Source organism: Corvus cornix, chromosome 4A, assembly GCF_000738735.6.
Source record: "Corvus cornix cornix isolate S_Up_H32 chromosome 4A, ASM73873v5, whole genome shotgun sequence".
In the NCBI taxonomy this organism is placed as follows: domain Eukaryota; kingdom Metazoa; phylum Chordata; class Aves; order Passeriformes; family Corvidae; genus Corvus; species Corvus cornix.
The window spans coordinates 9,459,570-9,476,897 of NC_047058.1; the positions used below are offsets into that span (position 1 = coordinate 9,459,570).

The 17,328-nt window shown below is 42.0% G+C and overlaps 1 protein-coding gene across 9 annotated transcripts in view; it reads right to left on the reverse strand.

Moving 5' to 3' along the window:
* KIAA1210 (KIAA1210 ortholog) overlaps positions 1-17,328 on the reverse strand; it is a 67,458-nt gene that overhangs the window by 31,312 nt on the left and 18,818 nt on the right. For 4 of the 9 annotated variants that reach the window (XM_010407659.4, XM_010407657.4, XM_019290798.3 and 1 more), the window contains exons 2-3: positions 5,560-5,636; positions 870-1,038 (exon numbers count right to left, since the gene is read on the reverse strand). In XM_010407659.4, the coding sequence (XP_010405961.1) occupies positions 870-1,038; positions 5,560-5,626 (236 nt within the window). In that variant the 5' untranslated portion in view covers positions 5,627-5,636. Of the gene's footprint in view, positions 1-869; positions 1,039-5,559; positions 5,637-5,890; positions 5,947-5,975; positions 7,342-11,608; positions 11,809-16,316; positions 16,382-17,328 lie in introns of those variants that run through there. The other 5 variants (XM_019290794.3, XM_019290797.3, XM_019290801.3 and 2 more) reach the window with 5 other exon arrangements.

Below are 17,328 nucleotides of genomic sequence, written 5' to 3' on the forward strand. Positions count from 1 at the left end.
GCCTGGCTGAGTGGCTGACAGGGGAGGATGAGGAGGGTGGGGAGCTGGAGAACAGCCAAATTACAGGTTACCTGATACCATTCCATGACACCCCTGGAAAGAGATGTGACCATGCTCAGAGGGTTGATTCAGGCCAGAGTCAGTTAGAGATTTGCAATGGAGGTGTTGTAGTTTGATGATCTGAAGATTATCAGTGAAGCCCTGTTTGCAGTGCAAGCTGATAGCTTGTATTACACTGACAGCTTGTATTACACTGAGAAAAGGACATAGTTTTGGACTTACACCATTCAGAGAGCTGAGAAATGCTCTTACGGACGTGCAAACCTCACTTACATGCACAGCCCTCCAGGGGCAGCTGACACAAAACCAGGGGCCTTCAGTTGCTATCTATGCCTAAAGGGCTACGTAAGAAAGTTAAAGAAGCAATCACACATTGATAATATACCAGAAATACTTTTCTCTTTACTGCAGCCATGAGAGAGGGCATCACTGATGCTGAAAAACAACCACACAGCTTCACAAGTTTTCTCTGTACTAGCAGTACTCAGTCATCATCCTCTTGTAAAGTTGCTGCTGATCAGACCTTCCTAGACAGATTTCAAACACTAAAGCCAATCAAAGCAATGTGGGCTGTCTGCAGTTTTAGACTAAGCTGGATCACCCCTGCCCCCCAGCTGCTCTCCCCCTCCTTTCCAGGCTGACTCTTCAAGCACTTCAAGAAAGAGGAAATTCCTGGAATTCCTTCATCAGCATTAGGGCTTGTTTTGCACAAATTTGGACAGAGGTTGCTCCTAAGGGGCCAACTCATGCTTTCATCCTACTGCTGTGAGAGGTCCACTTTTATTTATTTTCCTTCCCTGCCAGCTTACCCAGCCTCCTTTGGTGAATGAAGTGCAGTAGTGTCGAGCACAGCAACGCTGACATCACTGCTGGACTGGCAGGGTTTTAAATTACTCTCTCCCCTGGGAGGCGGAGGCTCTTTCCTTTTCTTCTTGGCAAAGAAGTTCTTGAAAGTCTGAAATTTGGATTTTTTCTTTCCTGCAACATGAAAAAAAAGAAAATTTATGAAAGCTGGGGGTATTGCTTAGCTTGGGTAATGTTATCTCTTAAATTCTTGAGGAAGCCTCAAAGCTAGAGCAGTCCATTCAGTTTTAGTCACTTCCTTTGTAAATAATTCAGTGCTGGAGTCCAGTGAAAGGTGAAGCTTCAATTCTTACATTTGGTTCCTATAAAGCAACACTGGCACTAAGCTGACAATAGTGGTGCCTACCTAGGTTCCAGTCTATGCAAAAATAAACCTTATATACAAAATGTATCTATCTACAACTGAACAGTGATCATACTTTGTATATTTTCAATAAAAATTGCTGTCAATGTCTTTAGCTATTAACGTTTTTACTTAGTTTGGTTTAGTTCTGCTTACTCTTTACTCAGTGCTCTAAGGAGACAACACCTGAAGCACATGCAACATTGGCAAAAAGATTGAAACTGGAAAAAGAATTTATAAACTCTAAAACCAAAATACTTGTTTCCACATTAAACAACTGTCCCAAAATAAAATCAATCCCTCCAGGGACAAAGGAGCAAACTTTAATTAAGACATTGTCTTGCAGGACACGAAAGCCCCAAACACAGCAGCCCTAAGAACACAATTGGAAAACTGTTAATTTGGTTTCAGATTTTCCACCATCCAAACAAAAATACAAAAAGAAAAAAAAAAACCCCACCATGAAACATCACTGATCTTTTATTTTAAATAATCTAAGATACTTTAACATTCTTATGCATATTTTCTTTCAGCACACAAATACAGCATTTTGTCCCTGATCCTTACACTGAGGGGCCACTTTGAGTGGTTTGGGCCAAACTATTGTACTAAGACCCCTGTGATTGACTTAAATACATACGCAGAGCAATAACATCATTGCATATCTGAGCCAACTTCATTGTTCAATTAATACTTTACAGCAGTTGGCATAATACATGCCCACAGCTGGAGGATTCCTTCATAAGCAAGGCATTATTTCAACACAATTATTGTCTTCTCCTAGCAATGATTTAGTCGGTGATGCTCTGTCTCAACGTGTGCCCTGTACGTGTACGGATCTCTACCAGTGGGCCTTATCTGGGCTGAAACTGTGTCACCACACAGCTGCATCAGACAGTGGCCACATTGAGAAATAAACAATGATACTGAGACCTACTCCCCCTGTCTCCTCCCTGCTCTCCAGCCCAGTGCCAGCACCACACATCAGGACACACAAGGACACTGCCACAGTGTCCGGCACGGCCTGGTGACATGGCTACCCCTGTGCAGAGCCACCAAGGATCTGCATGCTGCTTTTCAAGTGACCTGGGCTGTTTCTGAGACCAAAGTATCTTTCAAACCATGTACAGTGAACTATCACTGGAGTCCCACTCATGTCAATAACAATGGGATGTGGCTGCTCCTAGGGAGGGTTTATCAGTGGAAGGCCTTTTTATCTTCCACTACTGCTTATCAGGCAGTAAGTGAATGAGACAGTCACAGAAAACACACAGGTTGTATTGCTGTGGCCCAGACAACAGAGCTAATCCCAAGGGTTTGGGATTTAAGACTCCCACAGGGCTCAGTGAGTTTCATGCTGCACCCATAGCAAGAACTGGCAAGAGACGACAGGTCACACAGCAAGCACACAGAGCCTCTCAAGTAAAACAAGCACGTTGAGTGCGCTTCAGAGTCTTTAGAAACACTTCCTGACCATTCCTGTCTTTCATATCAGCAATTAGACAATGTGTATGGTATTCTTCCAGGAAACTTGTCAAAGCTGATCTGCTTTATCCTAGATAGGCAAAACAAAAGTTTAACAAGTTTAATGAAAGCAGTTCCCCAAAATTATCAATTCTGCAATGTCTGCTAACACAGTCAATGACACAAAGAATGAAATGGCAAACTTTGAGACAGGCAAAGAGCTCTTCAACTCAAAAACTATCTAAATCAGAAAAAAGGACATGTATATTGGTCATGTACACTGGTGAACTGTCAGCTGTACAGACAAAAAGCAAGCTAGATTCTAGTGCAAGCATTACTGACAAGCTTAATTAGATGCTGGTATTTCCAGAAAACCAGGAGAGTGTGAAAAAAAAAAACAAAAAACAAAACCACACCAAAAAACCCACAACACAATAACAAAAAAGAAGTGATCCTGAGGATGTTTAAGAGAAACAGACGTAAGTCTTGCCACAAAAGCAAACATTGCCAAGGTACTATTCCAAATACTTGTCTAGATCAGAAGTGGTGCTAACTTTAGAATGGAGGCTACAAAAAGGATGTCCAAACACCAACAAGCCAACCTCAGCTGGCATGGGACAACACTTGTATCATTGTGCAACAGAGAGTATCTGATGCAGACACAGCAGTTACTTCAATGCCTTCTCGAGACTCTAATTTATTACCCCTAAAAGGAGGCCACCTTTAAGCTAAAGGTGCCTACATCTCAGTGCACTTGAAGCAGCCCAACATAACACTATATTGGTAAAATGCTCAATGATACTTGAACTAATAAAATACAAGGGGACATTAACACTTAAAATGGAAAAAAATTCATTGCATTACAAAAATCCAAGCTCAAACAACTATGCCTATCTCCCCTTCATCTACTGGTGATTTTTGAAATCTTATAGTTGCCAGTCTTCAGTTTTATGGCATTAAAAATAAAATACTAAATTTCTAGGCTACTGCCCTAAAAAGGAAAAGCCTTCCCAAAAATTAGTTACTTATGCTATGTTTTAGCCAATTGTAACAGAAAAGGAGCAGGAATAAGCATTTTCCTTTCTCTGTAAAGTTTGTGTATTCTGTATTTTTTACTGCGTGTATACTGCCTATTTCATTGTGTCTCTTGTGCACAGAGATAATTAACTCATGACTTTCTGCTCTTTGAGTGGTTCTTCCCTATAACATGATACAAAAGAAAAGGATACTTCCTCCAGTGCAAAAATTGAAACTGTAAAAAGCATAGGGAACATCTAATTTGGGTGGTCAATGATCATATTTAAACTAAACCATTCATTTGGGGATCTTCTATGGTCTCTGACTTCCTAAGATGCAGCCAGGACATACTTTCTATCTTTTTTTCCCTCAAATCCAAGGACTAGACAATTTCAACATTAAAAATATCTGAAAAAAAATCCCAACCCATAGACAAGATTCTCAGACAATGTCATGATTCTAGCTTCATAAAAAATACCAGATATTGGCAGACAGGCAATAAAATAATGGAATTCAGTACCACTAACACTGGGTGCTAACAATTTTTAGACAGCGATCTGGTTCCTGCCATCAAGAAGGAGCAGCATGCACTGGAAGCCTTGTACTACAGACAATAAGGCAAACCTTAAGAAATCAGTCTAATTGACTGGACTGTGAAGGATGGGGATTTTAGCCTCCTAGAGCCTTTACATCATGAGCCAGTTACGAAGAGGGAGAGGTGAGGCAATCCTCCATTACATTGGAAGTAAACAGAAGATTCTAAAATGGCTTCATCCAGGTCCAGCCAAGTGTCTCCTGAACACCTCTGCAACAGCGCAGCAGCCTTTAACTATTTAAAATTACGTTCATTCAGGTTCAGAAATATTCCTGGTGGATTTAGAGCCGACACTTTACATCATGAGCCATCTCCTGCTTTTCCTATCACCTGGGTCAGAATTTGATCTCTTTTCTGAATCTTCTAGTGAACCCGAGTACAAAATTTTCATGCATGGGCTTCACACAAGTTTACCAATTTGCCAGGATAGCACTAGACTGTGGGACAAACTAGATTATAAAGCTAAGAAACCAGACACTGCTGAGCATCTATCACTACACTTTCTTTACCTCTATCCATCTGCCAAGCAGAGTTCAACTAACAGTCTCTTTGCCATTTGCTTATCTCTTCCAACAATATTTTGATAGTGGCAAATCTATTTCTAAAGGATAAAGCAAGATGACCTTTGAAACACAAACATTTAAGATGATTGCAAAACATTAGCCAAAGAAAAGAGAGAAAAATCAGATGGTGTGACAGCCACTTCTCCAGAGATGCTTCAGACATCATGCTATTGCTCATATTCAAACTGGCAAAGGGGATATCCTTTAATGTAGACAAGTCTCTAGCATAAGTAAGCTATTTTCCTTTCTTGCCTATTATTCCATCCCCTCACACTGTTTGCATCAGACCATGCCAGCAGATTAAAGAATAAGTAACAAATGGCTGCCTGTGGCCAGAAGCAGAGAAATAAAGAGGCTGCTGGGGGTACCAACACAGCTCTCACATACAGAGGCTTGTTAACAGGCTCACCTCCCACCCCTGCAGGATCTATCAACACAGGCACAAAAATCAGCCCTTCAAGCTCTAACACCCCTCCAACAGGCTATGTTGCTCCAGTATTGCACATTAAAACATTTTTTCCGTAATACTGACAGCTGACAAAGACACACGGAATTTTCTTTACACTACAAAAGGAGCCCCAAAAAAACAACACTGCAGAACAAGTCACTACATACTCCACTATGAGCTTTACATTCAGAGAAAAACTGCTTACCTGTGCACTCTTCGACTGTGTCTCCAGTTTCAGGTGACTGTGTGACCTCTGTGGGTCCCGTAGCCATTATATAGTCACTGAAATAGAGAATAAAGCATCAGTTAAGTTTTAGTCCATCTCCCCAGCAGAATATGGTCCCACCCACCATGAAGAACAAACACAGCTGAAGCCTTTCTGAAACTGCATGCCTGTATGGTTATCACAAACATGGCTTGCACACTTTTTTGCACTTTGGCCACAGAACTTTTTGTTTTCCAGTAACACTTATTTCTCCAGCCACAACTAACAATCCAGTCTAATCGTTTCCAGTCCCTCTCCCTTTTTAGGATACCAGAATCAAAGTTTGCTTTCAGGAAAGATGTCATTACACTTGCTCAGCAAACACTGTAATGCTTCCCAGTCTTAGAATAATGAACCTTTGCTAGAGAGTGACAGCTCCATGCTACTGTAAAAAATATAAGTAAGTGCTCAGCTGGCCAGGGTTCATGCATTACACAGTGTCCTCACAGCAGGCACCAGTCTAGTCTGTCAGCATTATTAAAACCAGTTAAGCATCAGCACTGAAACATCATTCTGGGCTATGCTACATTTGTGGAAACCAATAGATCAAATTTATTTTGGATCCAGTGCAATCAGCTTTTAACCACAAGCTCTGAAACCTTATCGCCAGCAGGACTATTGATCAACCAAATTAGCTGATGGCATCATCTTCCTCCCCGCTGAAAACAAAAGATCAGCCTAGTTTTAAGATCATTCAATGTTAACTGGCTCCACTTTGTATTTTCCAAGATTCCTAAATGGGTGTCTGTCACAGACAAAGGAATGAAGCAGCAGACCACAAGAGTTACAGTACAAATGTCAAGCAACAATGGAAATGCGACAGCTTAGCAGGGCAGCTCATAAATACTATCCTTCATTATGGAAGATACTTCAGGGATACTTTTATATAATTAGAGGTTCCCATAAACTGTCAGGACTCAGAGTAAGAAATCTTTACAACCAAATCCTGCTTCCTTTTCTGCATAGATCACATCTAACAATTTTCCACCTCTAAGCAGTGTAACAATACAACCAAGTCAAGTATCTCAACAGCAAACAAGAATATGATTCTATATTAACTTGGCCAATCACTAAACTCTTCCATTTCTTCTGTATCACCTACATACTCTAAAATCTGTCATGCCCAAAACCACTGGGACCTTTCTATGTGCCCACATCCTCAGATAGCCTTAAAGATAAGGTGCACAAACACAGAGGCAGAGGTGTCTGTCAGAAAAAAGAAAGGAGCAGCTCATGGAGGTAAAACAGGCAGGGCTCCAGTGAAAAAAGAGGCCATGGAGTAAGCATTCCCTGCACTGGCCACATAGACATGTAAACTGCCAAGCTGCTGAACTGTGGGGAGGAATGGGGGAGGTATAAAAGAGAAGCAAAGTGCAAACAAACAGATCCCCTGGGAGCACTAGGCACAGGAGAGCATTAACACAATGTAGTTCCAAATAATCTCACTTCAACTTGTTAAAAATCAATTAAAAGGTCATTGCAACAACCAGGACTGATTACACCTTTCCTAACTGAGATACACAAACTTGTTCTTGAGACAATTGTCAGAGAATATTGACAAGCAATAAAAAAATAAGATTTCTAAGTTTCCTTCTGGATGATATAACCAATCAACTTCTATCCATTTTTCCCCACGTCTCATCAATTATCTATGAAAAAGTTCACATTTTCTGCGTACTTTCTTTAAAGTAGTTGTCAGTAGACTTTCTTATAGATTATTTCTTTATATTAAAAAGAAATTTGGTTCCAATTTTTCCTCTCAACTTTATGCACCACGCATACTGCATTAGATTTTTGAGGGAAAAATCTAATTTCAAAATGCATTTGAAATAAAATATTGAGAAGGCATTCAACAAATTTACAAGGACAAACTGACAAGTCTCCAGACTTGAGTTTATTTTCACAGAATGTGAGTGGACCTGGCATTTGGCTCATTTAGACCTCTAACTTCTGCTTTACCCACCTTCAATTAAACCAAAGCAAGAGAAAATTGATGCTTTCAGATCTAGCTTTGTTTGCACCAGTTCAACGTTTATTTTAATCCCTCAATCATCTCAGCTGCTCACTCTGAATCCTTCTAGCCTTTGAAGATATTTTGACTGCAGTGTTTATTATAACTGCAAGCATATATTTCCAATTGGTATATCTTTTTTACAAGTAGAACTACAACTGCAAAGCAGTTCAGCTCTGAGGCAGTTTCTTCACAGTCAAATCAGCTCCAGCATTAACTCAATTTTATAGCCGAGTTCTCTGGGGCACTTGGAGCTCAAGTGTCAATTACAAGGGTGCCCCACTTAGGACCTAATGGTTTGGAGCCTTTGTATACCTCAACACAGTATCATCTTTTTCCAGTGAACTGAACATCACAGATTTTCTCAAGCTTTGAGTTAGCAAGTAGTTGAATTACAGGGAAAAAAACCCATATAATATACAACGTATATATTCCACCAGCAAAGTGGAAGTTCCATCATTAAAAACCTGATGACATACCTGGAGGAGAGTTAGCAATTAGATGGCATTTAGACTTCAAATTCTGGTGGCAGTGAGTTGTACTTTACAGAGAACAGTTAGCAAATGATCTGAGCAACATACTCTAGCCTGGGGGTCAGTGTAATGGAGAAAAAGAGGACAAAACCTCATCAATACAAATACATGTGAGTGCACAGGCATTAACCAATCGAACCTCCAGACCTTCACCACTTCCAGGCCTTAATAACAGCAGACAGCCACAGTGTCAGGATGTATCAATACCATGTACATCCAGTTCAATCAGCTGCACTAACACGCTGTGAGCTCTCCCAGAGCATTACACCATTAGACACAAAGTTTTAAACAAATACTGTCTGTGTATTGATTTTCAGTGATAAAAATATCAGGTTAAATAAATGGCCTTTTAGAGCAGTATTTCTGATACTCTTGAGATTCTACAGGACACCTGGGAGAAGATGCTCGCAGAAGGATGCAGGAAGACTTCTCAGTGTGGGAGCAGGGACAGACATGGCCAGCCAAGACAGGACAGCTGCCAAGTCACAGCTACTGTTTGCATCTCACTAGAAGTGTAACAGTGGGCACATTTCCCCAGTCTACAGCTTTCTAGTATGCTCTTAATCCTCTCTCAAACAGTATTTGCAATCCCTGCATATGCACAGACCTCCTGCTGCAGAGGTACAGGGAAAAAAAGATGTTGAATCTCTGCCAGACCCCTCAAAAGCCAGACTCAGCCATGGCCAGTAAGTCCACTGCACCAACTCCTATGTAGGGCCGTGGAAAAGAATGAAAGTTTACCAAAAGCACAGTGTTTGCCTCTCCCTGCACAGGGTGATGGGCTGGATTACCACAACTATGAATTAATTAATTACTCGCAAAGAGTGACTTCCTATGCAGATGCAATCACAAAAATAAAAATGACATTATTAGACCCTGTTTGCATTGCTAGGGTGTACTTCAAAGCAATAAAACTCCTACAAAGTTGCAGGGTTTGCTTTACCTTCAAAACAGACAATGGAACTTAGTTAGCGGTCACCGCTATCCTCACTTGGTTTTATGTTTCAGACCTAGGCTCTCCATTATCCCATACAAAATTTCCATTGATAACCTTACTGGGTTGCATTCACTTGGAGCTCTTCGACTCATTACAGGAACTAATGAGTCTGAAAAGTAAAAAGAAATCTGCAGGAACAGGAGAAATGTCCTTGTCTCCCCTTTACAAACTGAGGCAACTGGACAAATATTTGGAGTGCTGTATGGGAGGGCAGTGATAGGGCAAATCACACACAGAATCACAGAATAACAAGGTTGGAAGAGACCTCCAAGATCATCGAGTCCAACGCATGCCCTAACACCTCAACTAGACTATGGCACCAAGTGCCATGTCCAGTCTTTTTTTAAACACATCCAGAGGTGGTGACTCTACCACCTCCCTGGGCAGACCATTCCAGTACTTTATTCTTCTTTCCGTGAAAAACTTTTTTCTAATATCCAACCTATACCTTCCTTGACACAACTTGAGACAGTGTCCTCTTGTTCTGTCAGTTGCTGCCTGGTGGAAGAGACCAACCCCCTCCTGTCTACAACCTCCTTTTGGGAAGTTGTAGAGAGCGATAAGGTTACCTCTGAGTCTCCTTTTCTCCAGGCTAAACAACCCCAGCTCCCTCAGCCGTTCTTCATAGGGCTTGTGTTCCAAGAAATGCTGTGTTTCCAAAAGAAATAAAGTTCCAGGATGGTGTTCTGACCATTCGCTTTGCCCAGCTGAACACGACTTAATATGTACATGGGGGGTAGAGGGGTGGGAGAATGCTAAATGAATAAAATGCAATTCCCTTTCACTGCTTGGTTTGTACATTTAAGGACTCCTGGGAAGTTAACATTGTACAGGACTCAAGTTTCCTGCATTTAACAAAGGTCCAAGACAAACCATTTCTGCTCAGCCTCAGAAAAGGGACACAGCCTCCTTGCTGTCTCTCCAGTGGAGCAGAAGACTTGGAAAACTGTGCAGCAAGCAAGGTCCTACCCTCCCTTTAGTGTTTCTTCAGCTTCAGAGTCATGGTTCTGCACAAGCATTCCAGAAGGCCTTATGACAGAGATCAAAGGAGATGCTGAACCCTGAACAGCCTCTTTCTTATCAAATAAATGCTTGAGGAAATAAAGCCTCAAGAATGTGAGGCACTGAATTCAGTTAGCATCTTCATAGCCTATAGAAGACAGACAATGGCAAGCAGCCAAGAGAAAGAGGTGAAATTTTTGCCTGGAGATTTTAAAGACCAATTTCCTCCATGCTACAAAAATTATTTGAAATCAAGCTTATGCTCCAGATTTCAGGACACACACTTTTCACAGCAAGATGCATCAGCACAGGAAAATGGATCCTGTGGACCTCATCTGGTCCTCTAGGTCACCACCCTGAAGCCAGCCTCTCACAGAACACACTTCAAGCTATTGCAGGACCTCAGAGAACGCCCCTCTATTTCTCCTGAAAACCAACGTTCAAAATAACACGGAATGCAGGATGGTTTAATATTCAGATTACATTCGGCAGCAAAAGGTGACTGAGAGGTTAAATTTTCTTCTCTCTTATTAAAGCACATTAGAGGACTTCGTTCTGACAAAACATGGGTGATGGCTTTCCTCTTTGGGAATCCAACAAGCTATCAATGAACTCATTAATCCAATGACAGCTAAGTGAAGTTTACCTTCCACAACTCCATGGAACAGGATTTGAGAGTCAATCATACAGCAATAGCAAAGCCAGCAAGACCTCTATTCAATTTTCACATCCCTTGAGCATATCAGAAACTCAGCAACCAAAGCTCCCTTTGCTCTCCATGAGATGAGTGACCTGCACTTCAAGGGCCATGGTCACAGAATATGCTGAACAGTGTGGGATTCCACAAAAAGCTTTGTTGAAACAATGCAAAATGACAGCGGGAACCAGGATCTGACCTTGTAGAGCTGATCCCGTTGTGCTCTTCTACAGCGTAGTGTTTCTAGGATGAAACTCCCAGGGTTTTTTGCCAGCCCCTAGCTGGTATCTCCCATGGGGTCCCTCCCATGTGGTCCCTCCCATGACTGTTTTATGCAGTTATAAAAGAATAGCACAAACAGCAGTTTACACCAGGATTCTTGCTACTTTCTCCACTGGTGATGGTGAGGGGAAGAGTTTATAAAGTTAATGAATATTGATCTTGTAATTTTCACTGAAGGAGAGATAGTTCAACAAAGTTTAAGGTCCTTCTCCAAGGATCACAAATAATATATACAGCAGTAGTACCCACCAGGACATCTGGATAAGCATCTAAATAACACTTAATATCAATAAAGTATTCTCCCCCAATTAAGCAGGCAGTCATAAATCCCCATAGCAACAGACAACATTCAGCTTCTAACCTTAACAAGATATCCAGAGCAAACAACCATTCACATGGAGAGATCTATTCACATCTCTCACACTTTGCATTCAGACAACACCCCTGACCCCCCTCTGTGGACACACCTTGGCTCCTCCATGAAGACTCACCAGAAGACAGGTCCCAATGTGCTGAACTCTTGCTAGCTACAATCTACTTTGAGAAGCCTCTGCCTGACAGCAATTCTGAAGGATTTCTGTTGTTCAACAGTGCCTGAAGCATTATGTCCTGCCCTCCTAGTGAGTGTGTGTGTAAAACTAATGGAAAGCAGCTGGTGGGCTGAAGCCAACTTTAAAAAAAAAAAGTAAGAGGAGGAAATGCCTTTCATACAGTCACACAGACTCAGTCTGTAATTGTGTGAGAAGCCAAGAGGATAAGAAGGGGGAAGGGTAAATGGGAAAAATTCATAAGCACCCTGTTACCAGCCCAGGAACGGAGAGAGTCAATGCCTCTGTCCCCTGCACTGCTGCCCCATCTCCACAGACTCCCCCCCTCCCTCCCTGCACTCCTGCCATTTGTTGATTTAGCACTACAGAACTGTGTCCCTGCATGTGGGGACTGGACTGTAGCATATAAACCTGTTACCTTAAACCTGAGGCAGGTACCAGCAGCAGGGCAGCTGTGGGTTTGTACTCAGCTCAGGAGGCCAAACTGAAGTTATCAGCTACCAGAGCTTTGCAACAGTTGGCACCCACACCAGACAGATTAACTTGGTATGGTGCCACTTCAAGCCGTCCTCATGCACCTAATTACTCTGCTGTGCTTATTAGCATGACCTTGGGTAGCTGCTGTCTGTGCAAGAGTTCTGCTGCAAGTTTCTATCAGCTCAGACAATAGAGCAAATATCTACCTGTTTGCCAAAAGCCAAGGAAAATGGTTCTTGATAGCCCATCCCTAATAATAATTTATCACAGAGATTTTGCAGTGCATTTTCAGGTCAGTATTAATCCAGAGAAATGTGACAGAACTTTGCCTTAATCAAGACTGGCTCTAACATAGTCATGATCTAAGCCACAGCAAGATTTTGGCCCGAGGCTGTCTCCATTTTAAAGTAATGGACATTAAATGACCCAGTTAAATTCCACCATTTGGTATTAGCATAGGAGAAAGCTTTTCCCATGTAGTAATTCTTTTTCTTCACTTTTTCAAAATTTCAGAAAACAGCTGGAATGAGGATCTTCTCCCACTCTTCCTAAAAAGAAAAAGAAGTAGCAAAGTCTTCCAGCAACCACACTAAAGGAACCAGTTGCCTGCAGTAGGAGACACTCTCAGATCCACTTGACATGAAGTTTTTGAAATAGTTGTGGAGGAGGGGGAACATGCATTTAAAAATCAACAGGGATGTAACCAAAGGCTGCCTCTGCCAGTTAGGGAACTACTCCCAGTGTGCATTACTGTCTTTGGAAATGGTTTCAAGGCAAAGCAACAGGAAATGTCAAGCCACTATCACTGAACAGCAAACATGCCTCATGCCAGCAGAGTCAAGATGTCAGAGAGTCAAGTATGGGAATAAAAGTCAAGCTTACTGTCTCTGCCTCTCCAAGTGGCAAATTCAACAAGTGTAATCTTCCATCCCAAATCTGGTGGTGGGCATATTTAGCCAGTGTTTTTTATCTTGTGTATGTGCTTCTTACCCCCTCTCCAAATTCCTAATTAATTTTGTCTCGCCTGGAGCCTTCAAGCATAAAGTTAGATGACTGGGATCTGACCTGTAGTGCGCAGAGCCCTGGGAGTCTATGGGCTGCTTTGTAGGGCTCAGCAAAAGGTGGCAAAGGAAAGAGGTTTGCCATCAGCTGGCTTCAACATGCTCTACAGGGGCTTGAAAGACTGTGGGCCTGAGAAAACTTCAAGGAAATTGCCAATATCTGCAGACTCTGAAGGTGACAAATAGTAGTTTAGACAGAAAAACCTGTGAAACAGAGCTTGTCCTTTAAACGTATTCCAGCAGACGGAGACTATTGGGCTGGGACTTGGGTTGATTCACTGGTTTTCCTGGCTCTATCATTGAATTGCAGAGCAAATTACTGTATGTCTAACAAGAGCCAAGTTATTTATCACTCAGCCATGAGTTTCTTCACCTTTTGTGTGGAATCACAATGGTCACACTGAACTCCTGGAAAGCTTAATGAGCCCTATGGAAGAGTTAAGTATCACCTCTGCTACAGGAGACCAGCATGCTGGAACCATATGGACTGACACAAGTGCTACAACCACACAGAAAGTAAATAACAAAAAACTGCATAAAATTTCACAAGAGTAATCTGCATATCTGCCATGCCCCTGTATTTGAGTCACAGTGATTTCCAAGATGCTATTCTCAGAAAATGGGAAGAATCTTTACATCCTGGGCCTGAAAGAAAAGAGTCTGGAGGCATTTTTACCGAATTAAGCTATCTGACTATTGCAGGAGAAATGAGGCTGCAACAATAGAGAACTGAACACCAGAACTGAAACATGGAACTTTAGGCTATGTCTAAAGCTTTCTCTTTTTAAAGGTTTTCCCAAAACAGTCACTTATCCCTCAATTTTTGGTTAAAGAGTAGCTTAAAGATGGGGAAAAAAAATCTTCAAATAGATGAACTTCTCAGGACAAGAGATAATAAAGACATTTAATGGCCAAGAATTCGAAGTGCACTGAAAAAAAAAGGGGAGGCAAACAGAAAATTCTGGGATGAACTGTGTTACAAATTTTCACTCTGAAGACCAAAACATCAGAAAACCAGTCAGCCATCTTTTGGCTATAAAGGAGCAAATAAAACACAGGCTTTGTGGTCTCAGAAGCTGCCTTTGGCAGGAAGCTCGGGAAATCCCTCTTCATGTGAAGTCCCAAAACCTATTTGTGTCAGTATCTACTGCCTGTACACACAACAAATAAAAACAAGGCCAGCTCATTCCTATGTTGAAACACACTGTGTCTGGCTGGCTAACCCTGAGCTCCCACTGCCTGGGGGCATTTCTGCAATTCAGAGCCCATTTTGACTTCTGATCAAGGAAGGCCAGAGGCAGCCTCCATGCTTGCAGAGGAACTCTTCTGCACCTGTGTGAGAAGTTTGATGGTCTCCCTCCCTTCTTCTGTTCTAAAGAAAACCTCCTGCTGTCCCTGCTCTGGTCTCCCAGCTGCTCTCTCCAGAGCCTCGAGTTAGGCAGCTCCTGAAGTACAATTGGTCTTGAAGCACATGCAGAACTGCTGGAGACAAGGGAGATCATCCATGCGCTCAGAGCAGTTCCTGAGCCATTTCTGTCCCAAGGGCAACTATTGACCTTTTGCTCTAGTATGAGCAACTACTAAAAAGGGATCCTACTTCCCAGGATTCCAGACACAAATACCTCTCTAAAACAGGATAATCTAAAATAAGATTATCTGAACTAATGGTGTTTCACACCAATGGAGTATCAAGCTGAATTCAACTGTGTTTTAAGGCAGTGGTACAGTAGCATCAGGGAGCAGAGACAGTACATGACAGCAGAAAAAAACAGGAGTGTGACACCAAAGAAAACAAGGACTGCAAGATGGGGTAAAGACAAGCAGGCACATGGGGGAGGGAATCAGATGGGGACAGACATTCTCTGTAAGGTTTTCACAGGCCAAGGCTGCAAGAAAGGAAGCAATAAGACAGTTTGCATTTTTTTAATTTAAGCTTTTGAAACATTATTTTCACTAAACTGAAATGATGGAAAATAGTTTGCTAGAGTGAACCAGCAAACAATTCCTCTGCACCTCTGTCAGGTCTGTATTTTCCCATGTACATAGATAGCTTGATGGTTACCACAATGTCTCCATCCTAAATCTGAGCTAGAGCACTCAAATACATCTCATTTGCATCACAAGTACTGTGTGGATCAGAACTGTGTTGTTAGATGGGTGATATCTGGAAGCCCCAGCAGAAGAGCACACTTACGTATTTCTGAGAATGAATAAGGATAAATGAATTTATCATGAATGTAAGTCAAACATTTAGTTCACTAATTAACACCAGATCCTTGAATCTCAGAGGCCAAAAGGAACAACCACCACAAAATTTTGAAGCTGGAATGCCACCTTCACTCTGGATGGATGGTTAGAAAACAAGATAAGGCAGCTTTTTCTGCACAGCCAAGTTTCCCTGCTCTGACCGAGTGCTACAATTCCCTTTAAGAGCACCCTGGTCTGGGCTGAAGTAGAGTTAATTTTCATCATAGCAGCTGGTATAGAGCTGTGGTTTGGATTTGTGCTGGAAACAGTGCTGATAACTCAGAGATGCTTCCTTTATCACTAAACAGGTCTTACCCAGAGCCTTTGCTGTTCCTCACCCACCCCACCTGTGAGGAGGCTGGGGGTGCACAAGGAGCTGGGAGGGGACACAGCCAGGACAGCTGATCCCAACTGACCCAAGGAATATCCCAGACCATATGGCCTCATGCTCAGCGTATAAATCTGGAGGAGAAGGAGGAAGAGGGGACATTTGGAGGGAAGGTGTTTGTCTTCCTGTCACCATGATGTGATGGAGCCCTGCTGTTCTGGGGATGCGAAACACCTGCCTGCCCTTGAGAAGTGAGGAATCAATTCCTTGTTTTGCTTTGCTTGTGTGCATGACCTTTTCTTTACTTATTAAATTGTCTTGATCTCAACCGACAAGTTTTCTCACTTTTACTCTCAGATTCTCTCTCCAATCCCACCAGGGGAGAGTGAGTGAGTGGCTGTTGTAGGGTTTAATTGCTGGGGTTAAAGCACAACAGTCACAAAGATACCTACATGCTACAGCATGGAGATGGGATAGAACAGACCACAGAATGTCTTAGCACCTGTACACTTACCCGAATGCAGCAGTACACACAAGTATAACAATACAGTTAAAGTGAATCATGATGTGTGTGGCCCAGGTCACGCCCTTTTCACACACATTGTGTTGCAAACCTTGGGCTGCTGGCACAACCCTGACTATTAGCACAGCGATGAACAGTGACAGCTCAGCATCTGCAAGAAAAATCAGGATATCAACTGGCTGGGGTTTTTTTTTTCTTTTTTTATACAGTGACTCTCACAATGGAGTGGGAGGCCACCTGCTATATTGAAACAAATAATTATGAATAAAATAACAGCAAGATAAACAAAATAAAATAAGAGAATTTGCAGATAGTCTTTTCTGTATTCAAAATAATATTTAAAACTACTTAATCCATAATAGTTTTACCAACCTTGAGACTATAACAGATATAATGCAGAGCTGTAAGCTTGAAGCACATTAGTGTAGAACACCTTGTGCTCAACTTGTTTTCTTACAGCAGGAGAAATCTGAGGGGTGGAAGAGAATCAACCTTGGAATTACCTCAGGTTTTTTTCCTGTTTCGCCATGGACAGACTTATCTCAGATTTTCTCAAATCTGGCTGGTAAGCAGCTCTAGCTGCCCTACACCAGCTCAGGTAGGTTATCTACCGGAAGTACAACTTGAACCCACTGCATTTTGTCCTATATATCATCAGATTTCAGCTTCTACATCCAATTCTAGGTGTTCACATCACAGCAGATGTGAAAGCCTCAAACTTTGTAGACCTCTGCACAAGGATGAAATGACAAATTAAACTCTCCAGTTGGCTCTAGGGGTACAAACCTAGATACTTGGAGCAGCAGAAGTTTCTGTCTTAGAAGAGAACACATGGAAAAATTATGACAAGATGTTTCCATGGCTCAGTCTGGAAAAATAATGTAGACAAAAAACCTGATGGTCAAATGATGCAGAAGAGTGAGAATTACATTCAGCAGATTGTCCCAACCCAAGCTTCTGCTCTACTGCAAGTGATGTAGGACAAGCAGCATTAGAGGTCCAT